The sequence below is a fragment of the Lontra canadensis genome, unplaced genomic scaffold, assembly GCF_010015895.1.
Source record: "Lontra canadensis isolate GAN:19392208 unplaced genomic scaffold, GSC_riverotter_1.0 scaffold100, whole genome shotgun sequence".
NCBI lineage: Eukaryota > Metazoa > Chordata > Mammalia > Carnivora > Mustelidae > Lontra > Lontra canadensis.
Window position 1 is genome coordinate 6,098,373 of NW_022631094.1, and position 27,974 is coordinate 6,126,346.

Sequence of the window (27,974 nt, forward strand, 5' to 3'; positions counted from 1 at the left end):
TTGACAGACAGAGATCACAAGTATGCAGAGAGGCAGGCAGAGAGAGGAGGAAGCAGGCTCACTGCTGATGCGGGGCTGGATCCCAGGACCCTGGGATCATGACCTGAGCTGAAGGCAGAGGTTTTAACCCACTGAACCACCCAGGCACCACTGCTTCCTCATTTTCAAAGGAAGGATGTTGGATTGCCTGTTTTAGTGCCCTCATTTTGTGTCAGATAGTGGCTGATGCCAGTCATTAGAAGGTCTATTTTAGAGATGGAACAGGGGAAACCAAGATAATTTTTTAAATGCCTGTCTGTAAAAGAGGTTAGCTGTAATTGCATTTAGATTGTTAACAAATCCTCAGTAATTAGGCAGGTTGCTTGGTTTTGTTGTTGTTGTTTTTTTAGAAAGTTGTATTTTTTAAAAGTAAAGAAATTTTGCTTCTATGACATTGTGATAAGGGGATGTCACGTGGCAACCTAAGTGAAATTTTGGTTTCCTCAGATGGCAAACACTGCCATTTTCTCATTTTAGATGGCTTATTTTTAAAGCCTTAAATACATTCTCTGTTTCAGTCATTACGGAGTTATTTCAATAGCTAATTAAAAATTCTCCTACCAAACCATCATGAATGAGATCCTAAGGAGAGAGAGCTGTTGCTCCTTTTCAAGGAGAGGGAGATGTATGATCCACATCAGTTTATTGTCTGTTTTCCCAACAAAGCAAAACGTATTAGTCACTCAGTTATATAGAAGCTCTGAAAACTCCAGAGAAATTTGATTGATACGTTATTAGAACTCAAAATATCCAGGTTTAAAAATGATTAAAGCTAATATCAGAAATGAATTGGTATATTGCTTACTCTATTACATATAACAAAATGGGTAAAAGCCATTTGAATTTCAGAGCTGACTAAATGGCCTCAGTAGTTTCAAATTTATTTTAAAGACAGATATAGATTTAAGCAATATAATTCATCTTTTTTGGTATTGGCAGTGTAAGAGATTCCACCTACTTTTTTTCTCCTCTGGAAGTGTCTTAGTCCTGGTTCCTACTAGCTTAGGGGAAAAGGAACAATTAGTTGTAAGGGCACCAGGGTATCTGAGAAACCTTATTAAGTTATTGGAAGTAAGGACTAAAAAGCCATTAGGAATAAGGAAGCACCTGCCTTCTCCTCCTCACCCTCCTGCCCTCCATTCTTCTCTGCATGGCAGCTGCGTTGGAGATCCTCAAGACAGCCTCCCTCCCCTGCCCAGGGGTGATGACTCAGCAGGAGGAGCGATAGCCCTCAAAATATAGTCGTATTGATGGCTGTGGCTTATTATGAAGAATACATACAAAGCAAAATCAGTACAAGAAAAAGGTGCATGGGCGAAGTCCAGAGGAAACCAGGCACAGGCTTCCAAGAGTCCTCTCCAGCTAGAATCATGCAGGATGCACTAAGTTTCCCCAGTGATAGTCCGTGATATGCGCCAGCCAGGGAAGCTCCTTAGAGACCCAGAGCCCAGGATTTTCCCTGAGGACTGGTTAAATAGGCAAACTCTGCCAATAGGTACCAAAATTAGATTCCCAGGAGGGAAGCAGGTGTTTAGCATAAACTGTATTGTTTGCACAATGTAAGTACAGCGAGCCACTTTTATCGGTTAGGGAATGGTAGGAACCCTCCCCAAATCCATATTCCCAGACATCAACCCAGGGCCTCCCTTGCAAACAGGCCATTTCAGGGATGGCAGTCAGACCTTCTGTGTTAACTGTTTTCTGCATAGAAGGAGATGCACTTCATCCCAGCCACCCCATATCTTCAGATGAGGTGCTAGCAGTGAGGAACTAGCATCTCCAGATTCCTAAGAGAGAGAATTCACCCTGTTAGGAATGGGTATCTACTTGGATCCAGGCAGTTACGGTCGGGGTCCCCTAGTATAAGCATGAATGTTGGAATTGTTTTTGTTTGTGTCGGGACTGGCAGTGGTTTGGGGATTCAGGAGACACTCCACAAGGAAGTCAGTCATAGGGATGCATGTGTGGAAAAGCCTTTCAGATACCATGTAGACAAAGGCCTGCTTAGGAGTGTCATTACACAATAATAAAGAATACAAAATAATCCCATGAACCCAGACTTCAGATTAGAATCAGCAGACTCAGTTGATCTAAGTGAAATAGGATAAGGTAGAGGTATTCACTGTATAAAAACAGTGAGTGCCTAAGATACTCTGTAATAGGTTTGGATACCTTATCCTTAGGTATTTTATAATGTCTTAGGGAATTTTGTTTTTTACTCTTTAATTGGAACCATTGGGCTTCATGGAAATGGCCTGATTTTTCCCTGAGACTTAGTTTTGTAGGAGAGGTACAAGAATGGTATACTTGTTTTGGGTGGTTTGTCTTTATTTTTTTTTGTTACAAACTTTCTTATTAAAACTTTCAGTCCATACTATTGAAGATTCTGATTTTCAACCCTCTCCTTCTATTTCTGAATAATGCTTATTTTTTCAGTAGTACCCATATATAAGAACTTTTAATATTCTTTGAGGCATGGATATATTTTATCTGTTGGAGGTTGGGTGATATGGGGCATTAAGGTGACCTTGGAGGCAGTTCCCATAATTGGGAGACACAAAGCCTCTGCACAAACCTATTTCTGGGATGTTCTAGGAAGGACTGTCACCTACAGAATTTGCTAGAAATCCTGTGAGATCTACTGCCTGTGTAGAAAGTGTTTCCAGATCCCTTCAGGCAATGGGAAACCAGCATGGAAATGTCATCGTACTCCCATGTGGTAGAGCAACCTTGAATAGATGCATGATAATTCAGTATTGAATTAATTTAAGGAAAAGATGCACGGGCGCACACACACATATGCACAGAATACGTGCATGCACGCAAACTACGTATGCCAGGAAGTTAAAACCCAGTGCTTCTGCCAGACCCTCATTTTTCTTTTGTTGTGGTTCACATGTGGATGATGCTTATTTGGAATTAGGTCAAAAGAAATCTTGCATCCTCCACAGTGTGAATAGCAGACACAGTCTGCTGCTGTTTTATGTGCCTTTGGTGGGTGCTGGTCTGGCCTTCAGCGTGGCTAGGCGGCCCCCAGTCTGTGTGCAGTCCATGTGGCCTGCAGCTGAATCCATCTGATGACCAGGTGGAGGCACCTTCTCTCAGCAGTATCCTCAGGCTGGTTTTTGCTTTGTACCTCAACCATCTCTGAGATAGCAAGAGGGGCAGCTTTCATTCCAGAGATGGTAAGACTTCTAAGGAAAAGCAAAATGTTTCCTTGTGAATTGAAGAACAGAACGTAAACTTAGGAAAACGTTTCCCTAGCCCCTCAGTCAGATCAGCTGGAGGGCTTTTGAAAACTGTTGAATCTGCCTTGGGTCATGGACTGCCGAGAAAAGAAGTCCTCCTCAGAGGAGCTCGATTTTTATGCTGTTTGTATGTTTAGGATACCCTGAGGTAGCATTAGTGATTCCTGGGGACCGAGGATGTCATCTCCTTGAAACCTATCCTTCATATCTTCTACAGTGACCTACTTGATAAACGTGTCAGCTGACTAGTATGTACCCTCAAAAGTGAGTGTTCAGGAAAAAAGAGGCAAAACTCAATGATATTAGGGTATTTCAATAATGCTCTGGGTTCCCTGTCACTCTTCTACATCTTTGGGGCTAAGGACACCTGTTTTGGGAAACACGAAGGTCTGGTGTGGGAAAGGCTGAGCCATGATGCAGACAGTAATAGAAGTCGTAGACAGGGCAGTATTTTTTATTATGAGTCCTACCAGCCTTCATGAGCGGGAGAAGGTACAGCAGATGCCCCCCTGGAAGGGCTCCTGGACAGCAGAAGCCTGGTTTTATTCATTAGCACCCAGCCTGGAGCATAATCGGTTTCTGCAGTGAATAACACTTCTGATGTACATTACCTGTCTTGTGTCTTCATGTGTTATTGTTTTTTTTTAAAAAATATTTCAATGTCAATATATTAACACATTGTTATATTTTTATATTTCACCCGTCCCTTTGTGGGGCAGGTGGGGTTAGAAATAAATAGTCTTATTATTGGTTAATCATTCTAAATTAATGGCTGCATCCAAGTTCTATGAAATCACCATGTAATGTACTTTTTAGTTATTGGAAAGCTGTTACGCTCTGTTAATCGTGGGGGCAGTTGTTTTGTTAGGGTGCTGTAACTTAAGTAGGTGTGTATTTTGCTTTGTTAGCCAAGTTTGGATCCTCACTGTGCAGCTCATGTAGTCTTAAATATGGTAATGGAGCATCTGGGGGCATTGGTTGGTGGAAGGATGGGGCCATGACACCAGAGGCCCAGTCCTAAGCAACCTGCAGGGGGTTGGCGTGCTGGCGTGTAACATTTCTGTTGCATCTTTTGTTTTCACAGTGAGAGAAAAACGCAAGAGTCTCTTCATTAACCATGTAAGTGAAGCTGTCTCCTTGTGTTCTTCATAATGATGATACTGTGTAATCACCATGTCTGGAGTAGGTACAGTGGTTCACGTTATTTTGTCAAGACGTGGAAGAATGTAAAGAATGCTGTGATGTACTTATGCTCAGTTTGCTTTGTGATTGGACAAGCTTGGCTTGGTATTTCCACTGTCCGAAGTGTTTTTCCCGGGAAACCCACACTGCTCCTGTTCATGGGAAGGCGTGTGTGAACAGTACCACAGCACACACTACAGGTCCAAATGAAAGCCGCTTTTAAATTTCTCATTCTTTCCTTCTCCTACCCCACCCCCAAATTACTGTTTTTCTCCTTGTAGCTCACTTCTATACTTGTTTCTGTGAGGTTATCTGCCTCCACACACTCTTGCTTCTTTCTCTTTAATTGGTATTTATAGGTCCAGTAGAGTCTCTTTATTCTTTGGGCGCTCATGAAAAGAATAAACTTGATAACACTTTAGTTTTAAAAGGATTTGAAAAATTCAGCTCTAGGCTTTTGGCCAGTTCTAAGCAGTGTCTCTATCCCCTGCTGGCTGGGCATAAAGTGTCTCTTGGAGATACTTTGTTGTTCTTCCTTGAGCAACAGGGACAGCTGGATGGCTCCATCTTTGCTCTGTCCGCCCTCCCACCAACACCTCCCCACCCCATGGCACCCCAACTTGCACGCCTCAGGAGTGTGGAGACCTGCCACTTTGCTCTCCCTCTCAATATATGCCTCTTCATTTAGGAAAGAAAATTGTCTCCGTGAGGTACGGAAGGATGAAGTAGGTGAATTGCCAAAATAAGTATGCTATAAATTCTCATATTGAAAAGAAGAATGATGTATTTGACCTTACAGGGGTTTTTCTGAGAATTTCTAGACTGTCTGCCTTTAAGTATTTGTGGATTTTGAAATATTTGGCACTGAAGCTGTGTTGAAGAGACTTAAAGCTATAATATTGCCTTCCCTGCCCTTTGGAAATCTGGACAAAATGCAATTGAAAAGAAATTCAGAAGCCGGACCCACACTCTCAAAGGGGCTCCATGCTTGGCCCTTAGGAGATCGGTAGTATCTTCTTAGGCAGAGTCCGTATATACATGCCTGTGCGGTGTGTGAAGGGCCAGAGAGAGGGGTCTTTAGTTTTTATTGTATTCTTAAACCATTTGTGACCTCTTCCCTGGCCGTCTCAAATTTTGAAGCATCACTGTATAAAGCATCTGTGAAATTAAAATTTATGTCACAAGGGAAACATACACCTTATTTTAAAAGGCAGTATATACCTAGACACAAAAATTTGAGTGATTTGAGCTAATTTTATAAATCCTTACTTTTCATTTCTTTGCCTGCGGGACGCTCTCGCGTACTTTCTGACTCATTAGCGCATCTGACGAGGAACTTGCAAGGAAGAGAGAAGAGCTGAAACTGCAGACAGCTTACCTTTCCTGGTCATTGCAGCTCTAGTAAAGGCATTTTGAAGAAAGAGGAGGCTAGGAATTCGTCCGTGTCAGCTGTTGTGATTGTACTTAATGAGATAGAGATGTACTCTCCTCGTGCTAACGTGCAGATGTGTTTGTATAATTTCTCCCACCTAACCTCACACTTTGTGTTGTGCACAGTCCTGGCACACACTGAGTACATATCTCTTGGACTGAGAATATGGATTAGACAGTTGTTGAAATCTGCTCTTTGTACTTGTTCCTACATAGAGAACATCTCCGTGCTGTCTTCCATAACAGATGACTGTGTAACAGCGTGACCCTCCAGTTGGTGAACAGACCTCGTTGCCAAATAGCATATTGGTTCTGGCTCTGCTGGGAAGAGCCATTGGAATGTGCCATTCCAACCAACTGGAATATAATTTGAGCGAAATTACTGCAGATTCAATTAGGCTAATAAACCAACTGTGCTTTTCAGGTTTTGAGACACTGGGGAGTTACAAGTTAGAGCACTAGACAGATCAGGAGCAGCAACTGAGTACTTTACCATGTCTCTTGAGTACTTTACCATGTTTCTGCCAGGGTCTGTTCTAATTGATTGAACCTACTTAGTAACCATTCTGGGCAGGCACAATTTATACTTTCCATTTTATGGTTGAGGAAGGCGAGGCACAAAGAAGTTAGCCAAATAAATAGTGGACCCAGGATTGGGAACCAGGTGGTCTGGCCCCAGAACTCCCTCTTAGCTCTCATCCTGTATGTTTCTCAGAGGATGATGCCAGTTGCCATTTAGATGGAAGTTGTTAAGCTTAGTTATCTAAAGTTAGAGATGACATTTATAATTAAATTTTTATACGCTCTTTTGTAGGACTCATTTCTGATTAGGGTCCCTAACTGAAGGTTGTTGAACTGTGGAATGATGGTTATTCTTTGCCCTTGCTTATAAAACCTCTTTATTTTTTATTTGTTTTACTGTGAGGGATGTTGTTTCTTTAATTTCTCTTTCACGTTTCTGAAGAACCTACTTAGTGCATGTTGCTAGGATAATCTACGAAGAGGCTACTGCTGAACAACAAGGAAAGCAGTGGCTGTAGATAAGCCATTTTTAGAACAGCAGGGGTGGTCAGCTCTACTCCGGGCAATGATGACTGTGGGGAAATAGCTTCCACTAGTTGGAGGGAAATTAGGCTTTTCTAGCTTCCAGGTAGCAATACCTTAGCAAGTAAGGAGTAGACTTTGGGAATATCATGCAGGGAAGAGATCAGTTGAGAATGGACCACCACCCAGGCCACCCAGGCTGGAAAAGAGATGGGCCTTTAACTGACTCAGAAGAGCCAAGACAGACATAAAAGATTAAGTAAAAGGAGGCTGTTTCTGAAAGAATTATTTTAGGCTTTAAAGCTTGAAACCATTTGAAGATAAACCTCTCTACGTATTTTGATAGTTAAGTCAGGGTGAATTTTAAAGATTAATATTCTACTCAGCATCTATCTGTGTTTTAGATGTAATTAGCATTAACAGTTGTAGGGAAATATAGTACATTATGAAAGACACTTAGGTTTTTAAAAGAGGGTTGCGTTAAGAGCTTTGTTTAAAGTGTGTTCTTTATTCAACATTTGCTAAAGTTTTGGCTTTGCTTTTTCTTTAAGGTTAGTTATTTTAATGAATCTTTTAATTAAAATGTTAAGATCTCTCTCATAATTGTGAGTGGCCTTGCAGGTGTCTGGAGTCTAGAATCACTCTTGAAACTGAGGGAAAACTTACATCTTTTACTTCGGCCTAATTTTTCTGTGACATCCTCTTGCCACTTGGTGACAGCATACCTTAAGTGAATTGATCATTCTAAGAAGTTAAAAAGAAGAGAAATTTAAAAAAAAAAAGTATCAGAAGTTGAATGGCTGGACTATTTTAGTCTCATGAAAAACAATTATAGTATTTATCTTAATAATGAGATAGATGATAGTTCCAGAAACTGTGAAAGAATAAAGTAACTATAGGGTATTACATATCAGTTGAGCAATAGTCACACTGTTAGCTGGACTTAGAGCCAAAAGGATTTCCTCAAGCACCTGATGATTTGGGGACCTTGAAAAACTCTGGAAGTCACAGTTCTCCTGTCTTATAGAATATAGGGCATAATTCCTGGCCTACCTGACTCAAATGTTATAATGGAAAAGAAGGTGATTTGCAAACTAACTGTAACACCATATACATATGTCAGTGTTATTACTATTACTGCCTCTTGGGATATAGACAAATTCTGTTTAATTTTCCAAGTTCAGTACCAAAACTGATGAAAGCCTTTCTGGTATTTTAATTTTGGATACAGTGTTTTCATAATTGTAAGGATCAGGGTGGAATACATTCTCTTCAGCTTTGTTTGGGGATGCTGCTGTGTAGAGAGTTGATGGTCTTCTTAAATAGTTAAATTCTGAATTGATTTCTGCCATCTAGTGTTGAGTGGGATAGGAGTAGATTCCTTCTCAAACGGTGTCTATTCGGTTATCATCTCCATCTGTTAAGCCATAAAAGTCCAAGAATGAGGAGTGAATTTGATCCAGGAACTGAAATTTAAAAAATTCTAAAACTTGCTTTGCCTCTTTGGGAAATTGCTCGTAATAGGACACAAATTTATTGAGTAAATGCTATGTTAGCATCAATACAATATGCTTGGACAGTGTGAAGAAAGCTTCACTAAGATTTTAATCTCAGTAAGATTTTAAAAGTTCAGGAAGATTAAAAGATCCAACCTATATTTTGAAATAATTTCAAATTTATAGGAAAGTTGTAGTAATACAAGCGTATAGGATTTTCACAGCTCACTAAGGGAACCTTAGTTAACTCTGGTTCTCACACACTCACTCTGCTTGACACAGGATATTGAAAGAGGGGGCACACTTTGTTATTTTATCTCAGTTTTTTTTTTTTTTAAGAGTATCAAGAAATGATAATGGTGTACACACTGATAATGTTGATACAGGTGAGAAGTTGGTATAAGGTGTCAGGTCCTCGAGGGTCTTGGTTATGTCTATGAAACACTTGTTTCTTTCCTATTTCCTCCTCACCCACCCTTCCCTTTCTTCATTCGGTCACTCATTACGTGCACAAATAAAGGGTGGCTGGTAAAATGTGATGGGGTCTGCAAATACAGGATAACTAACAGGTGAAACTGCTTCTCTGGTGCCTTCACAGGTCATTTTGAGAACTACATTATCCTTGTTAAGACACACAAGTGAAGGAGTCACTGAACCAGTGTTAGGATTTGTCCTAGAAAATTCAGGGCAATAATGTCGGTTGGGAGTTGCCCTGTTTGAAACCCTGGTCTTTGTATATGCTGTTAAGATCTCATCTGTGAATAAGCCAGCACAAATTCTTGACCATGGCTGCCTGTTTTTCACATTGTTTAGACACTCCTGTAGGGGTGGAAGGAGCTGTTCTTACATGATTTCAGTCTGTGACTTCCCAGTTCCTTTGTTGTCATTTACTAAGGGTAGATGGGGCATAGCTGTTCCTTATGTAAGTTGGACAGGCACCCTCTTTACTACTACCATTTTATTTTTCACGTTTTGCTCTTAACCTCAGTTTCAATTTCCTCACCTCACTTCGGGATTTCTAGAGTAGAGAAAGCAAAGAAAAAAATAGAAGGCTGAAAAAGTGTATGGAGTTGGCCAGAAAAGCCCTTTAAGAAGCAGACTGTCTTGCCCTTTACCCTTTAAGCCGAGGCTCCCCCCTCAGCATCTCTGCGTTATAGACTGTTCTTTTACTTTATATAAACATTGTTATACATATGTATGTTACATAAAGTTATATGTGTAGTCATATAAACATGGAACTTTTTACACATGTATATATTTAACTTTTTCTGGAAAAATTTCAAACTTAAAGAAGTTGTAATAATAATAGTACAACAAATTCCTATATACCCTTTACCTAGATTTACCACTTTTAAGCCAGTGTTTTTTCACTTTCTGCCCATCCTGTGATCATTAGCCTATGTATTTTCTTCTGAAATGTTAGGGAGTACATCATTCCCTTTACATCCTAATATTCCACTGTGTATTTCCTAAGAACAAGGCTATTCTCTGTATAACTACAATATTGTTATCAAAGTCAAGAATTTAACATTGGTAGAATTCTATTTAATTAACTGTCTATAATACAACTGTGTTAAGTGGCCTCATAATGTCCTGTGTAGAATGTTTTTCTCTGGTACTGCTTTCAGTCCGGGATCACGCATGGCATTTAGTGGGTATGCCCTCTCAGTGTCCTTTAATCTGGAGAGATCCTCAGCCTTTCTTTGTCTTCCATGACACTGACATTGTTGAAGAATACAGGGCCAGGTGTTTTTTTGTTTGGTTGTTTTTTAAAAGATAGATTTATTTGTTTATGTATGTATGTATGTATGTATGTATGTATGTATTTATTTCAGGAGTGGGTAGAGGGAGGGAAGCTTCCAGCAGACTCTCCACTCAGTATGGAGCCCAACACAGGGCTCAGTCTCACGACCCAACCCATGAGATCATGACCTGAGCTGAAACCAGGAGTCAGACGCTTAACTGATTAGGCCACCTAGGTGCCCCAGTTTTTTTTTTTTTTTTTTTTTTTTAAACAAAATGCTTCTCATTTTGGATTTGAGTGAAGGATTTAGGAAAGCATTTGCAGCCAGAATTCTTCATGGAATGCTCCCTTGCTCTTCTTAGTGCTTCAAATCTGGAGACACGGTATCTTTCTGACTTCATTGGTGATGTTGATTTTGATCACCCTGCCATGTGCTATCCAGATTCTCTACCCAGTACTTAATGCCTTCCCCCTGCCAACCAATAAGCAGTCTTTGGGCCATGCAGATATCCTGCTGCCTATCTCCAACCCCAGATTTAGCCTCTGTTGATCATTCTTGCTCGAACCAGTCTTTATATTTTGGTTGCAGAATGCTGATTTTCTAGCTCCATTGCTTCCTTCCCATGTGGCAGTCATCATTCTGCTCTCAGGGGAACCCTTTCTTCCCATCCACCCATTCTACCATCCAGCTATCTTTAGTGTAGAGTTCTGGATTTCTGTTTTTTCAATGATTTATGGCCATTCCTGTCCTTCATTATTTTGATGCTCATATTTCCCTTGATTTGTCTAGTGGCAGTCTTTTCAAACTGGTTCTGTGTTCTTGTGCTATGCCCCAGCTTTTTTTTTTTTTTTTTTTTTTTTTGAGCACTCTCTTGCTTTTTGGCACACTAAGATATTTCAGGCTCACCTTGTACCTCCCTGGGTCAGCCCTGAAATCAGCCACTTCTCTAGGGAGCCCTGATTTTTTTTTTTTTTTTCCCTGCTGTGGTGACAAGACTATTAGAAACCCAGATCTAGACTTCATATGTACTTCTTGCTGCTGGATATCAGTGCTTCTCACTGGCCCATTCAGCAAACAGCAAAGAGACGTTTAGAAATCATTCCTGCTGATATTTTAATTTCCAGTTCTAGTCCATTCCATCAGGTGTTTTCTTGCTTTTGGTTTTTAACTATTTTTTCCTTCTATGAAAAATATATTTAAAAAAAACTTTATTGAAATATAATTTACATACCACAAAATTCACCCTTTTAAAGTATACAATTTAATGGTTTTTAGTATATTCATAAAGTTGTGCAACCATCACCACAATTTTTAGAATGTACTCATTACCCCAAAAAGAAACCTTGTATTCATTAGCAGTCATTCCCTGTTCTTCATCTCCCCCCATCTCCTGGCAACCACTACTCTGCTTCCTGCCTCTACAGATTTGTCTTTTCTGGAAATTTCATATAAATCTCATCATACATTATGTAGCCTTTTGTGACAGACTTCTTTCTTTACCATGTTTCCAGGGTGAATCAATATTGACTTAGTTTATGTTAGAAATCTGTTCTGTTCCTTTTTATGGCAAATACTGTTCCATCATGTGGCTAGGCCATATTTTATCTATCTGTTCATCAGTTGATGGACATTTGAGTGGTTTCCACCTTTTTGCTATTAGGAATAATGCTGCTGTGGACATTCTTGTACAGGTTTTTGTGTGGACATGTATTTTCATTTCTCCTGGGCATATACCTCGGAGTAGAACTGCTGGGATATATGACCATTCTATATTTAACATTTTGAGGAATTGCCGAACTGTTTTTCAGAGTAGTTAGTCTTTGGCTTTTCATATTGTAGCTGCAGTCCTATGAATTCAGTTTTAAACTCTGATCAACAATTTTCTTGCTTTTGGTTTTTAACTATTTTTTCCTTCTATGAAAAATATATCTCAACTCTTATTTTTTTCTTCAAATCACAACTCTTATTTTTTTTCTTTACTTCCTTCTTTTATTTTTTAAACTTTTCCCAAGAGAAGAAATGACCTTCTGGAACCAGAAACATTTTTATCAATATACTATAACTGCATTCATTAGGAATTTTGAACAGATGATGCTTCAGCACAGGTTGGTGTAGCAAGAATACTTTATTAGGAGTTAGGTGGCCTGAAGTCTAATTGTTCTACACAGCGCCACTTCGTGATGCCCGGTTCCTGTATGACTTGGTACAGCGCTTTGATTCTGTCACCCATAAAGAGGAGTGCTATTGCTTACCTCCCAGAATTGTCTCGCAGGATAGTTATGAATGGCAGTGGAGATAGGATATGTGTGGGCCCTTAAACATTTGCATTGTGCATATTTGAGCTTCTGCAACAGTTTCCTAATTATGTAGAAGAGTGAGCTCAAATGAAGTGGGAAAGAAACTTGAATTTCTTATATTCTGAGACAAGTCTAACCTTTTTTATTTTTTTAAAGATTTGTATTTATTTGACATAGAGAGCAAGCGAGAAAAGGAACACAGCAGGGTGAGCAGGAGAGGCAGAAGCAGGCTTCCCCCTGAGCAGGGAGCCCAACATGGGGCTAGATCCCAGGACCCTGGGATCATGATCTGAGCCGAAGGCAGACAGTTAACAACTGAGCCACTCAGGTGCCCCAAGTCTAACCTATTTTTGAGTCTTTCTGTAAATAAAAAATGTTAAGACCTACATCGGATAAACATCCACCCTACTTTACGCATAGCATTTTGGGATATGCTCATTTCCCACCCCACCCTACCCCAGAAAATGTAGTGTGGACTGTATATACCATTGCATTTAAGAAATGAAGTAATAGAAAAATGTTATTTCAGAAATGAACCTCTGTTTCTTTTGTAGCTGCAGAAGGAACTCAGGCGGCAAAAAATACACCCTATGCTGGTTGCCGTGCAAAAGCCTCCTGAGGGACTGGGAGGCCCGGGGCAGCACCACATGCCATCAGTGCTATCAGGGAAATCTCTCCATCTCAGGTGGTGTCAGGCCTAAAAGATTATATTTCTGGATTTTGCTCACAGCCAGAAATTTAATGACAAAAGGTACTTCTCATTGTAGAGTTGGTACACTGAGCCATAATGAAACCAAGCTTTGACCTGGGATTGAAGTACAATGTGAATGTAATTATTTTGTAGCGACAGCATGCATGACCCACAGTAGAGCAAGATTTGACCTCAGTGCTGGCATTTGCCCAGTTTTTGTTCTTGAAATCCAATGTTGGTTTATTTTCTTCCTTCATGAATTAATGATTTTGTCTGCTTCTGTTCTTAATTCCATGGATGTTTGCTTTTCCTTTTAGTCTTTTAGTCTTTCAGAACTTATAGTCTTTCCCTGCTATAAAAAATTGATCCTGCTAAAAGCTGTTCAGTCTCCCTTTATCTTTCCACGAATATTAGTTTAATACCTTGAGATCAAAGATGATGGGTCTTCCTTTTGTTGGTTCTGTTCTTTTGTCATTGTGTCTCTGAGGCCTGTGGTGGTATTGGAAGGATGCTAGTAGAGCTCTCCTTTCTCGTGGCCCTCCTCTCAGCTGTGAGTGCTTCTGCCCACTTGGATAAGTGGGTTTGTATGGACTTGGGTGTTGCAAGAATGTCCTTGTGTCCACTCCATATTGGCTGTGTGACTTGGACAAAAATACTTTCTTAATCTAATGAGGGAACCTCCACACCCTGCCTTCATGGTCTTGGGAGACTATCTACACATCGTGAGTGTTCAGGTGGTGGCAGTGCCCTTTTCCCACCTGTTCTGTGCTCTTCCCACATGTATTTTGCACACATCAGACTTTTAGTTAATTGTTAATAAAGGAATACTAGTGCAAATTTCATTTCTCTGTGCTCTGGGAAACTAGCCTTCTCAATGAAGGTCATGGTTTTAAAAAAATGAGGGAATATTCATTTTTGGAGATTTTATTTGGTTTCCAAACTTTTACAACTTTTTTCCTCTAATGATATTACCTCATATTTTCTAATGCTTTATTATTAGATCCTAACAATCCCTAAGACATAGTAGTTCAATTTTGTCCAACCATTGAAAATGGGAAGTTAAAACACAGAGACCAAGTGTTATTAAGTGACTTAATAATACTCATTGAGCATGTCCATGTGCTCAGCACCTACGTGTTACCCTGGGATAGCCCTCACAGCACCACGATGAGGGGTGGGTCAGCTCTGCTTAATTTACAGATGAAGGCATTGAAGCTAGGGGAAGTAAAGCATATGGTGACCTTATAATTTATTGCCCAAACTGGGACTCTATTGAATGTGAAAAGGGATCCTGTTATTGGTTACTCAAGACAACAGGGGCAAACTCGGACTGTCCCCAGGAAGCCGGGACGTGTCATCATCCTACTTAACTACCTTGCCCAAGTTTACATAACTAATCATTGATAGAGCTACATCCTGAACTCAAGGCTTTCAGACTCCAGCCATACTCTCGCTTCACCTGTACTGGAGTATCTCATACACATTAGCTCCCGGCAGGACCACAAGAGAGCTAGGACTTTGGCCCCTTTGTTTTGCCAGTCACTGTCTCACAGCAGTTTGTTCTGAGCGTGTCATTATTATTTCTCTGTCCAATGGCAAGAGCCCTTGGCTGTTTGCCAAGCTTGTTTGCCTGTTTGCCAGCTTCTTAATACATGGCACTCTCCTTTCTGCTGTTGGTAGGAAAGCATGGACTTTGGAGTCAGGCAGATGTGTTCACAAATGTGAATTCTGGTGTCTTACATTTGACCTTAGAAACATTGCTTAATTTCTCTGACCTCCTTTGACTTATCTATAAAATGAGAATCCTCCCTGCCTTGCTAGGGATTTGTGAGCTGTAAATGAACACATGTAAAGTATCCAGAATACTACTGGCTTTTATTTAATGGCTATTAAATAAAAGTTGTTATTGTCATCATGTCACCATTTAATTATATCTAAGTGTAGTGTATGGTGTATGTGGAAGGAAGAAGTGGGTGGTGACCTGGGGACATGAAGAGACAACAGATGTCCCCTCCCTGCAATGGAGAATCTCCGAATCATTTAAGCAGGGAGGGGACATGATCTGATTTGCTTTGTAGAAAGATCACAGTAACATCAGAGGAAGACTGGTTTGGAGAGGAATGAGCCTAGAGACAGGATGGCTTCTATGGTATGTGGGTGAGAAGTGATAAAGGCCATTCATACATATCAATTAGTGGCTGGAGGGATGTAGAGGAAAATGCTTTTGAAATATATTTAGGAGGTGGAATCAATGCAAGGAGACCAAAGGAAAGAAAATATTTAAGAATATTTGTGGATTTCTGGTTTTAAGTCATTATAATTGAATGGAAGAAGAGATTCGTTTGTCATTTGAGGTGCCTATGAGGAACATTTAGGTGGAGAGTTCAGAAGAGAGGTTGGGCCAAAGAAGAGAGATTTGGGACTCAAAGGAGAGCAGAAGGAAGTTGAACTAATGGGGCTACAGGAGGACCCCCTGGGGAATAGAGTGTACAGGGAGAGGAAAAGCCTATCACCTTCCAGGGAGTTGAGAGAATTGGAGTCCACAAAAAGGGACTAGGTAACCAGAAAGATAGAAGGGCACTAGGAGAGAGCTCAGGCTGGAAAGCCCTCATTGCAATAGTGGCTGGGGGCGGGGGGGATCTTTGTGAATGGGTGTTGCATGTGGAGTGGGAGCCAGCTTCTAGAAAATTTGAAGAGGGGGAATCATTTACTAGCCCTGGCCTGGAGAATGGTAGGTCTTCCACTGGGGGTGAGGAGGGCAGTGCGTGTAGGTGTTTGGCAGGGAGGAAGAAGCAGTAAAGTGAGCGGATGCTGCCTGATGGCCTCTCTGCAGTGCTCTGCAGCGCGTGCTGCCTGTGGGTGCTCAGAGTGAGGCGCTGACAGAGGACCTGGGAGGGTGGGGGTTGGGGTAGTTGGGGTCCAGTGGTGGTCTTATCCCTCTACCCCATTTCTCTTTGTCTTGCACTTGGATTTTGTGTGTCTGTGTGCGTATGTGAGTGTGTATTTACATATTTTTGTATCTGACAGACATCTAATTGGAATCACAGAAAGGGATGGTCTCATTATTTGGGACACATGATAGCTCTTCAATAAAATCTTCTTAAATACCTGGTCCAACAATTGAGTGTTAGTGGGTCTGGCTGTAAATAATAGGTTATTTTATACTGTGGACGTTATGTGAATAGGTGGACTAGATGATCTTCACTCCAGTTCTAAGGTTTTATGCCACGTATTTATTACTTAATTTGTAAAATATACACTATTACAAAGATAAAAATTTTTTTCTTAAAATATTTTGAATAATAGTTTAGAGCATTTATTTCCTTACAGTCCGTAATTGGTCTTCTTGCTAATTGGACTGTTCTCTGCTCCCCTTCCACACAGTTTATGGTTGACATTACAGTATCTACTGTAATGTCACTGTAATTTCACCAAGACTGGCCTTCTTGGTACCATCTGTCTGAGCCAGCCAATGAAACTGTTGTGCCCTTCCTTTTCCAGTAAAACATTGTCTTAGGTATTTTGTTCTGCGTATTTCTAGTATGTTACAGACATTAGCACAAAAAAGCATTCCCATCACTTTTCTGGACATGTTTAATGTTCTTATTTAACAGGGACTGGTAATGCTTCTCACGCACTGGCCATGTTCTGAGGGCATTATAAATACGACCTCATTTCCTCCTCATTATGACCCTGGGAGGTAGGGTCTGCATCTTCATCTCCGTCTCACAGACAGGGAAGTGGAGGTGCAGAGAGGGAGGCTGAGTGACGCGCCAGCTCACGGCGTGAGTTGTGGCTGAGTCCGATTCACCTGTCTTCTTGACTGCTCTTCCCCAGGGCATCATATGGCTGTGTAACTTATGAGCAAAGTAATTGGGAGATTTCAGATGTGCCAAACATACACATGTCCAAGAATATGGACTTTTCAGAATCATGGGACGACTAAATTAGTGTGGTATTATGTTAGATAATACTGAAACCGAGAACCATATATCTGGTGCACCATGCGCTCCTTCAAAATACTGAACACATGAGAACACACGTTTCGGTGAAGTACGTGTGTCTGTTGCTTCAGAGGCATCGCCGACATTTCCCGCTGTGTGTGTTGCCGGACACACATTGGTGCCGCGCGTCAGCATGTGCTGGTGCCTGGGCTGGCTCGGCCTTCCCGCTGCTACACAGAACAGTTCAAAACGGAACCCAGAGCAGGAGAGCAACCCCGGAGTCCAGAGCTTTTCTGCTGCAGGGTTCTTTGAGTTTTTTAGTGACATGGGTTTATTTGAACTTTTTTTATTTGAGCTTTTTAGTGACACGGGTTTCGGATCCAGAGAAGTACACGTTCTCTGAATCTTGTGGTCCTGACATTTAACAAGTGACTTCACACCCAAATGGTATTTCAGAGTGATGAGGCATCCTGCAACTGAAAATCTCTTTGTAACTCAATACTGAGGCTTTGTCTTCAAGTTAGACATTGTTACAGAGTTTGAAAGCTTAGTTGGTGTTCCCCTGGCAAAAGTAGGCTTCTGCACACCAGCCCTGAGTGCCGGGAGGCTGCCGCACTCTGTGGGACTCCTGTCCAGTGAACCCTCTGACCCTTAGGGACTGTGTGTGCCAGGGGTGTGCCTGCCCACAGGCTCACAGAAGGAGTTTCTAGATTGAAGGGGGGTAGATTATGTTCACCTACGTGCGTCTCTCATCTCCTCTCATTGACACCCGTGCTCATGTTTTCTTAGAGTAACTATTTACTCTTTGCAGTTCCCATCACATTTTAATCCTGAGAAATGTGTGTCAGAAGGAATAGTTGAAACCACACGAAATACAAGTGAATTCTCATTGTACTTTTGCTTCATTGTTGGGGTTATATCTAAAGTTACCCTGTGTGTCTAAAAATTCATTAACATATCAGTTCATTACAGAATTTTTGTGTTAAATGGAATACCTGTTGAGATTTTGTTTTGTAGTAGATTTTGCACCAGTGGGGAAAATTTCCTAAGACCTTTAAAAGCTTGCCGCCTGTATTAATAGCTGTCTTATGTTCTGAGTTTTTGATGTGTTTTATGTGACTTAAATATGATTGCTATAAGAAGAAGAGAAAAAAATCATTTTTAGTGCCTTTGGATTATCGTAATGAGAATATTGTAATTTGATAGATGTGAAAATGCCATCATAAAATTGACATTCAAACTGTAACTTCAACTTTGCGAGTTTTCTTTGTGCCCTTTTCTTACACAGGCACAAAGGGTGTAAGCTTAAGAAGGAAAGCCTGAGAACTGAATTTCCTTCCTGACTTGGGTTATTTCCTTCTGACCCACATGCTATTTATAAACCAGTGCTAGGGAGGGCTATAATGTTTCAGTAGTGCAGTGCCCTCTAGCTGTGTTTTGAGGAACTGGATACTTGAAATAGTGACTTGCCTGCCATTTATTTAGTTTTGAGGGGAGATTCTATTTATACATTGTTTTTACATTTCTCAGGCTGTTACATATTTTCATAATTTTATTACAGAGGAAACTTTATTAAAAATGAAGTAAATTTTCATTTGGTCTGTGATTAGCTTTGAGGCTTCCTTTACATTTGTAAAGTGTGGACACGGGAATTTGTTGTGGGTGGGCACTTGAGGCAGGCAGTTTTATTAGCACTAAAGGGATTATTTGCATCAGTTGCTGAAAATGCCTCTTATGCTGTCAACATAGCACCAGGCAAATGGAAACTTGTTTAGGTGATTTGATTTTTTTTCCCCTAACTTGCTTTTGAATAAGAACTATCTGAAGTAATGTCTACTAATCATATCGCCCACATATTGGCAAAAATCTACTTAGTATTCAATTAGAATATCATCAGTGTATAATTTAAATTCTTTTTTCTTTACCAGTACCTTTCAGAAGTAGTTCTCAGTGCTGAGGTGCTTCAAAGAGCTCAAAGTTTATACATTTGTGAAAGAACCAGTCATTAGTTGGAACAGACACTACCGGAAGGCCATCCATTGGTTGTATTTTCAAAAGTGTCCAGTAATCTTCTTCTTTAAAATATGTTTCGCCCCTAACAAGCAATACTTTTTTCTTTCTAACTTCACCTCCTGAAGTCAAGCTGATAAACCAGGAGATCTACATTTACATTGGTTGCATTTTCCATGACCTCCAAATCAGCCGCACCCCAGGAATAAAGAAAATGGGTACAGTTGTCTCTTGCCTTGATCTCGATGCAGAAAACCAGGATGCTGCCTTAATTAGGCGCTTTCACTGGTGTAATGAGCAGTGTACTGATTGTTTCACACAGGCCTCAGGGCAGGTGATTTTTGTGGATTTTGCAACACACTCATTGGTGCTTGCTTGTAATACAGTACTGTTCTCCTAGTGAAGGAGGTTTGGGACTAGCAATGGTGGTGGTGACTTTTACATGTAGAAGAACAAGGGATTTCACTGTACAAAGAAAGTGTTTTTGTACTGTTCTTGATGGTGGTATTAATATTTCTTGCTAAAACATTTTCCTTCTGTGGTCTGATAATCAAGTTTAAGGGGATGATGTTTCTTGGAAGAATTGTGAGTCCCATTTAATTGTCCTGTCTTGTTGCCATTGTTTTCTAGCATCCTCCAGGACAAATAGCGAGGAAATACAGCTCCTGCTCCACTATTTTCCTAGATGATAGCACAGTCAGTCAACCAAACCTCAAGTATACAATTAAATGGTGGGTATACACATTTTTGCTTGACTGAATGCTTTTTTCTGTTCCTTAACCTGACAGCTAACTGGTTGGTTGTGGGGTCTGGAAGTGGTAAGACTGGGCTGGAGGACAGGCCTTTGACTATTGAGGATATCTGTTTAAAAAGTGATTTTGGTAGTTAAAATTTGGGGTGTTCAAAATATTTGTGTACATTTACATAAAAGACCAGATTTTAAAATTATTTTAAATGTAGATGAGAACATGTATTTGATTTCTACCTCCCCACTTTTTATTAAAGCCATCCTGGAATAACTCTACTAACATTTTATTTACCTTTGAAATAAAGAGGGGCTTTTGTGGTCCCATTTAAGACTCAGTGTATTTGCCCAGAGTTGAGAGATCCGAGTCCTGATCTTGGCTCTTTAGCAACAGGGAGGGTTTGGGTAAGACCCTTCTCTTTGAAACCTTGTTTTAAAGAGGGGCTTAAGGGGAAAGGGGAGTCTTTGGATAAAATCCTTTCCCTTTCGGGCTTCAGTTTCCTTATTTTAAAATGGAAGGTAAGAAGAAGGTAAGAAGAAAGGAACACTTTTTTCTTGTAATGTTCCCCCATTAGCATTGTTATAATAATGGCCTTTGACAGAGATCGCAGAAAACCTGATGTGCTGGGGTCTGTGGTCATCATTTCAACTGCAAAAAACCTGGGGTATTTTATTTTTATATGTGTTTAAGAAATTACACATTTAACAACAGGCCAAGTTAACGTATGATGTAAGTGTTTAAATTTCTAAATAAGAAGTATTCTTTCATTTCAGTGGGCCATGTTTTCAGGCTTGGAAGCCCTATTCTGAGTGTGGCCATATGTAACAATAAATCACAACCTCAGTCAGGCAGCAGGGACTATGTCAGTCTTCTGCGGACAGCAGCCACTCCAGGTGCTGGGGGGAGGTGGAAGATGGGGCCACTTGGAGGGAGGCTGCCTTCTGTCCTCAAGGGTTGCATGTTTTCTAAGACCTAAATAGAAATGCAACTTCTTCCCTTATTACCTTGACATTTAAGGGCATGATAAATGGTGAGTGGGCATAAAACCAAACAGTCCACGTTTGTGGCTGGGAAGTGGTTTGCATGTCATAGCCTTTGGGGCACGGTTTACTGCCAGGATATAGGAAGTGCAGTACTTCTTGGGAGTATTTTCTAGAGTAAATCATTAGTGATTGTGGAGAGTCGCTGAAAGCCCTGAGGATTTATGTACCATGTAGCTGTTGGCGTCTGCACAAGTTCCAGAGAGCCTGGAATCAAAGCTGCTAACCTCTCTAATCCTGGGATCCTCTTCAGTGGGAGGGGAGGCCAGGTGGAGCAGAGGGTACCTTCACTTTCAGGGCCAGCAGGAGCTCTTGGGATTTACAAATGGATCCGACTCAGTTGTTCAGTACTTCCCCCTTGGATAACTGAAAATGACCACTGGTTGTGACATAGACACTTAGGAGCCTGGTGGGAAAACTGGTTAATACTTGGATATTTCAGTGTCACCTAAGTTATAAATGTGCTGCTGTGCAAATCAGTGGTTCGAAGCCCTGGCTACACCTTGGAGTCCTCTGGGAGCTGGGAAGTATGCTGATGTTTGATGTCTTGCCCTGCAGATCTGGTGTCTGGATTTTTAACACCCTCCTTAGGAGATTCTAGTAGGCAGCCAAGTTTGAGAACTCCTGATGTAAGTGGACAGTTGCTCTCCCCTCCCCCACCAAAGTTCACTCGAAACTTTTAAATTATAGGTTAATATGTGGAGAAAGAAGAGCTAAAAGCTGGCCCAGTTAAAGAGTAAACTGTTGAAACAAAACATTTCGTGTAGATACTGTGACTTCCCTGATCCAGAAGACCTGTTCTTTGCACCACCTGAAATCCCTTCAGTCAGTAGCTCATTTATTTGTATCTTGGACCTGGGACTAGGGTGGACCCTAGCCGAGGTAGTACCATCAAAATCCTTCCCTGTAAATGCCTGCATCCCACTTGGCTGTGTGGTAGTCAAGGAGCGGAAGAGTAGAAGACATGGGTGTTAACAGGCCTGGCTGAGCGTTAGCCAGGTCTTTGATGGTGTAAGGGGAGAGGGATACTCGGAAGGAGTCATGTCAAAAAGCGGGGTAGGAAGAAGCTAAGCCCGAATGCCCTCCTATTCTGGAACTCTGCCTGGAACTTAACCCAACACCTAACAAAAGGAAACTCCTGTTTTCCTTTTTCTGCTTTCCCTAAATCTAGGCCCTTTTCTCGGTCCCCTTTCCTGGGACATTAAAAATACCAAAACCATTAAAACTCTTGAGCTCCATTGTGGACATGGTGAGTATCTGTGGGCTGAACTTACTTCCTGAAAACCAAGTATGACCTTGTTTCTTTGAGAAAATCCTCTGACTTCTAAACATCAATTTCTAACTTAATTTTTTAAAAGAAAACCCTTCTGCAAAATGTGGGCTGCCAAAGGAACAAGCATATTTACAAATTCTAGTTGAGGAATGCATGGGGGTCAAGTGCTGTTCTAACAGTGAACGAAAAGTTTTAAATGTAACAAGTTTGGGTATTCTGTGCTTATTCTTCTCAGAGGCATAATTTCTTTTTTGAGAACTTGATTTTCCCATCTTTCCCCGAAATGCCAACAGCTGTGTGGTATGAATTTAGCATTTGCTAACCAACCCCCATGCCTCTGCAGCCGACCTCCATCTTCCCTTCCAAAATCCTATAACAGGCATAGGAATGATAATGAGCGAAAAGGGTCTAGGGCCAGTGGAGCCCCATGCACACTCGTGGCCAAATCACCCATGGTCCTTGGCCTCCGAGGGTTGGAGAGCAGCTGCTTGCCCGCAGGCCTCCATCCCCTGCACCTCCTCTTTGCTGCTGGAACCCACCATCTCTTGGTCTTCAGAGGTTTCAGGATTGTCATGTGCTTTGCTGATTTAGCTCTAGGTCAGAGGATAAGTACAAGGCTAACAGCCACAAATCTGTTTTGTTTTCTTCATCAGGAAATTAGCATTTCTTTATTCCCAACCGTGTGGCAAACACAGTTGAGCAAACCCTTTGGTCCAAATATACCTCTGGTTTGACCCCAGCCCAATTTTGGTGAGATCTCACCATTTTCTGAGGATGTAGCAGAACTGACCAGGCCTCCGAAGCCCAAAGTGTGGGATTGATTTTCAGCTGACTGCCCCGTGCTCCCACAATTACTCCTTTCAAGATGACCAACTAAACTGGCCCATGGAGCTGTGCTGTATGTGAATTCTGAGCTTGGTTTTCCTATTTTTGGGGATATCATCTTGAGTGGAAACTGTCCTACATTGTGGCTCTCTTTTTCCTGAAGATCTAAGGCCATGATGATATCCAGTTTTGCTTTTGGCTTAGGAGATTCAGAAGATAGTGACCTTGGGGCCCTGAAGATTTCACTCAATTTGCAGAAGCAAAAGCACCCCTTGAGTTGAAATTATGCTAGGGTAACAACTATAATGATAATGCATTTTGTTTTAGAACTTTGTTTGAAATAACACTTTTATATATTTTGTTTGGTTATAATAACAGCTCTGTAATACAGGTTGAATTGTCCTAATTTTGTAGGTAAGGAAATATAGGCTCTGGGAGGCAAATGAACTCCAATAAATGAAGCAGCCAGGTTTTAAACCCAGTTTGTTCTCCCTATCCAGAAATACTTTTCCTGTGTCATGCTCCCTTACAGAGGAGGCAAGAACCATTTTCTTCCTCAATAAATCTAAGTGATTAAACTAGTCACTACACCACATCCAGTCATATGAAACATCAGTTTAAATCTGACATTAGATTAGAAAACAGTTATCATCACAGCATGACTATTAAATGAATTAAACAGCAATTTCTTCCCTTTTCCCAGAGGCAACATGGTAGCACGAAAGGGCCCCAAACCACTGTACCAGTCAGAAATCCTGGTGTCCAGTGTCTGAACCTGAATTTTTCTCACTTATGAAATAGAGTTGATAACATCTACTGTTTTTCATTACAGGGCTGTTAATGTATGCTTGAAAACTGTATAATTTTTATTTTTTAATTCTGAAGCCCTTTCACCCCAGTTATAATTCCTTTGTCAGCTTGGACACTCTTGAAGATGTTAGGAGAAAGAGAATATATTGCCATTTGCTCAAGAGGACTTCTCACACTTAGCTGAAATCCTATGAATGAATATGTCCAGAGAAAGAGAGTGCCTTGGAAGATGAGAGGTTTCTTGTCATTGTCATAGGAAGTCACAGGGAGCCTTTGAGCTGTTTGGAATCCAACGCTGAATAAGTGGATGTGTTTCGGACTGAGCCCTCCACCTGTGCCCTGTGCCCTGGATGGCGGTTTCTGTGCTCTGAGTACCCAGAGCACAGTCTGGTGCAGCCAGTTCGTGAAATTCTCAGAAGCCTAAGCATAAATTCTGTTCTCCTCAGTAAGTTTTGAAGTAAACCAAAAGTAGTGGAATGATTTAGACAACTTACAGAAGAGGAAATTAAAAAAATATGTTGGCCAGTTAACATGAATAACCCTGCTAACTTCATAGGTGGTCATAGGAACTCACATTGAAAACAAGTACACTTCTTTACCTCTCCGGTTGGAGAACCGTTTTTCAGAATAGTCAAGGTAAGTGTCAGCAAGGATGAGGTTGCAGCAGACACTGGTAGGGAAGTAAACCAGCATCCTTTTTCTGCAAAAATTGGTGGCAGTGTATGTGGGGAGCCTTACAATTGTTAATGACTTCAGATTGGATAATTTCAATTACAGAATGTTTCCTAACAGAAATAATATGGTCCCAGGTAGCACAAGTACTTATCTATGAAGGTATCAATATGGTGTTAATTATAATTGCAAAATACCAGACACAAGTGTTGAGTAGCAGGGCAGTAGTTATTCAGCAGCTATACAGTGGACTGTAAGCAGCCATTTAATGTCATGTTTTTAAAGCATATTTTAATGGCAAGAAAAATATTAATGAGGAAGAAATAGTATGCAAACCTGTTTATACATATCATTTATAGATAAGAATAGATATCTTTTTTTCCTTTTAAGGATTTTATTTATTTGACACAGAGAGAGAGAGAGAGCGCACAAGTAAGCAGACTGGCAGGGAGAGGGAGAAGCAGGCTCTCTGCTGAGCAGGGAACCCCATTTGGGACTTGATCCCAGGACCCTGGAATCATGACCCAAGCTAAACACAGACGCTTTACCGACTGAGCCACCCAGGTGCCCCAAATAGGAATAGATACCTATGTATCTCAAGCTAACAGTAGTCATCTTTAGGCAGACGGTTTACTTTTTTTTTTTAATATACTTTCTGTATTTTCCTGAAGTTCTACAATATGAATGTAACACATTTTTTAAATCAGAAAAACATTATTTGGAAAAATATATTCAGGGGAGGGGAGTATCTTCATTAAATTCACATCTTTTAAAATATAAAATGAAATTTTAAGGTAGTGTTAAAATAAGAGTTATAGGGATTCCTGGGTGGCTCAGTTGGTTAAGTGTCTGCCTTTGGCTCAGGTCATGATCCCAGGGTCCTGGGTTTGAGCCCCACATTGGACTCCCTACTCAGCGGGGAGCCTGCTTCTCCCTCTGCCTGCTGCCTGTTCTGCCTGCAGCTCTCTGTGCTGCTGCCATCTCTCTGACAAATAAATAAATAAATAAAATCTAAAAAAAAATCTGGGGGAAAAAAAAAGAGTTATAGTACTATTTCAGTAAGTGAATGAATAAGTTAGGTGGATTGCCAAGAGATTATTGATTTAAAAGAAAAAAAACCCAGCAAACCACTGTGGGTGATACTCAAATTTTTAGGTAGTTATAAAGAAACTACAGTTTTTCTAAATTAGGAGGTACTAAGTTGGAAATTTCCAATGATATTTGCTTTTCAGTACTTGATTTTACAAAGTGCCAACATTTTACAAGTGAAGAAAGCTTAAAATTTCAAGTAGAAAGAGAATTTGTTTCTAAATACCTCTTGAAGTTTTTGTATTCCTGGAAAAGATTTAATAGTTGCAGGGAATGAGTACAAAATTGACTTCCTTTGGAGAGTGTGATTTCTTGATCAGTGTCTGAATTAAATGGGACTATTCAGTTGAATTGTTTGACTTTTACTTCAATTTATATATTTATGGTCAGAAAGATAACATATAACATTTTGAATATGCTTACAAAACATTGAACCCTGCATTTTATTTTACAGTGTAGCTCTCGCAATATATTACCACATCAAAAACAGGTATGTGGATGATTAATTTTGTGCTAAAAACATTACACATTATCTCCTATATTATTTCTCCTATTTTTTTCCTCTTATGTTCTAGTTGCTTCAGCCTTTGTATTCTTTACTCATGTTGTCATGGAATTTCTAGAGTTAGTTTAATTTACGAAAACTTCCCAGGTAAGTGCTGAACTGCTAGCAGCTCAGTCAGAGGGAACCAAATGGGTGTTTGTGTTTGAAGCCAGCAGAACATAGCAAACCTTCTTGATAATGCCCAGCTTCCTTTTCACTCTTGAGTTTCTGTATAATTTGCTTAAACAGTCTTTCTTTTATAAACTACTATTTTAAAAATTTACTATGTGCTACTTCAACACGAGAAAAAATGTTTATAGTTTTAAATGAGAAGAAACTTTGGTGTAAATTTAGATGTAAACTATTTTAATGTAGTAGAAACCTTCTCTCTGGTAGAAGTCAGATGACAAAACAGATGAAGGAGGAGCCGGCGCGGTGAGGTACGGTGAGGTGCAGTGGTCTCTGTGGCGCCAGGTCAAGGCACTGTACGTCCAGTGCAAGTCACCACTTTTGATGGCATTTACTGGCCTTGTAACAACCAGCCATTCTTTTAGAGATGTATGGATTACTGAGTTCAGCTTTTCTACACATTACCTCTTGTTTTTCAGTATAAAATCGTGAAACTCTTAATGAAGTGTTTAAGTTGAATGTTGTGAAAATTTCAAATTAATTTCCAGGACGCACTGAATGTTCATTTTTACCCTTGAACTTCTTTCCTTTCAGCTACCATATAGTGATGGTTTAAGCATATCCATTAGCCTTTGCTGAGAAGCAAGATATTTAAAGAAGTTTGTCACTTGCATAGATTTGGTTTATTTGAAAACTCAGAAAATGAAAATCTAGATTTTGATTTTTTTTTTTTTTGCTTAGGTTAATTCAGCTAAATGTGGTTTATAACCTTCATTTCATAGACTTTAAACAGAAATGATTAAATATTGTACACAAGAGAGATTATTCGTGGATAACTAGTAGCATCTCTGACATCTAACATTGACTTTCGTTTTTTGAAATATGTTAAATCAAATGTAAGTGACATTCTTGCAGAAAGTAAACTCCATTTTCTCTTATTTTCCCCACCAGGGACCCAGATGGAAGGATGCTCTTAGATATTTTTGATGAAAACCTTCACCCTCTTTCGGTAATCTCTTCCTTCTGATGGTGTTTAATTATTTCTCTTTTGTTTTCATTGGGTGGCCAGTCATCTGAAAACATTTCCTTCCCCAGAAATCCGAAGTGCCACCAGATTATGATAAACACAACCCAGAGCAGAAGCAGATTTACCGGTTTGTTCGGACACTGTTCAGTGCTGCTCAGCTGACGGCCGAATGTGCCATTGTCACCCTGGTGAGTGCCTTCCCAATGACCACAGCCGTTCTCTAGATCACTGGAGTGGGTGCAAGCAGGGAGTCTCACCAGGTACCCTCGGGAAACTACATCTTCGCCTTCAAGGTTGTCTCCCCCCGCCGCCCCAGGGAGAGTACAGAATGGATCTCCCAAAAGGGGGTGTGAAGTCTGTTCCACCGTCCCCACCTAAAGTCAGTTGTAAAATCACATTCAAACCCAATGAATGTTGAAACATTAAATGCACATAAGTAAAACCTTGGGCTAAAGGGGAGTAAGAAGGACCAAGGCCACTTACTCCCTACTAATGTCCCGGTTTCCTGTTAAACCCTGCAAAGGTTTTAATGACATTAAGAAGATGTGATGAACACATACATCCTCTATGACTCCTGTTATAGGAAGAGGTACTATATGTTGCTGCCTTCTTTTTTGTGATTTTTGTGTCAATAATGTGTTTGTAAGATAGAGACAACATGGACGTGTACTTTAAGACTCACAGAGATAAAA

The 27,974-nt window shown here is 40.5% G+C and overlaps 1 protein-coding gene across 2 annotated transcripts in view; it reads left to right on the forward strand.

The window, feature by feature from the left end:
• CCNY (cyclin Y) overlaps positions 1-27,974 on the forward strand; it is a 224,438-nt gene that overhangs the window by 160,074 nt on the left and 36,390 nt on the right. For both annotated transcript variants that reach the window (XM_032837811.1, XM_032837810.1), the window contains exons 3-7: positions 4,372-4,406; positions 19,758-19,858; positions 26,037-26,072; positions 27,207-27,264; positions 27,351-27,470. In XM_032837811.1, the coding sequence (XP_032693702.1) occupies positions 4,372-4,406; positions 19,758-19,858; positions 26,037-26,072; positions 27,207-27,264; positions 27,351-27,470 (350 nt within the window). The remainder of the gene's footprint in view (positions 1-4,371; positions 4,407-19,757; positions 19,859-26,036; positions 26,073-27,206; positions 27,265-27,350; positions 27,471-27,974) is intronic.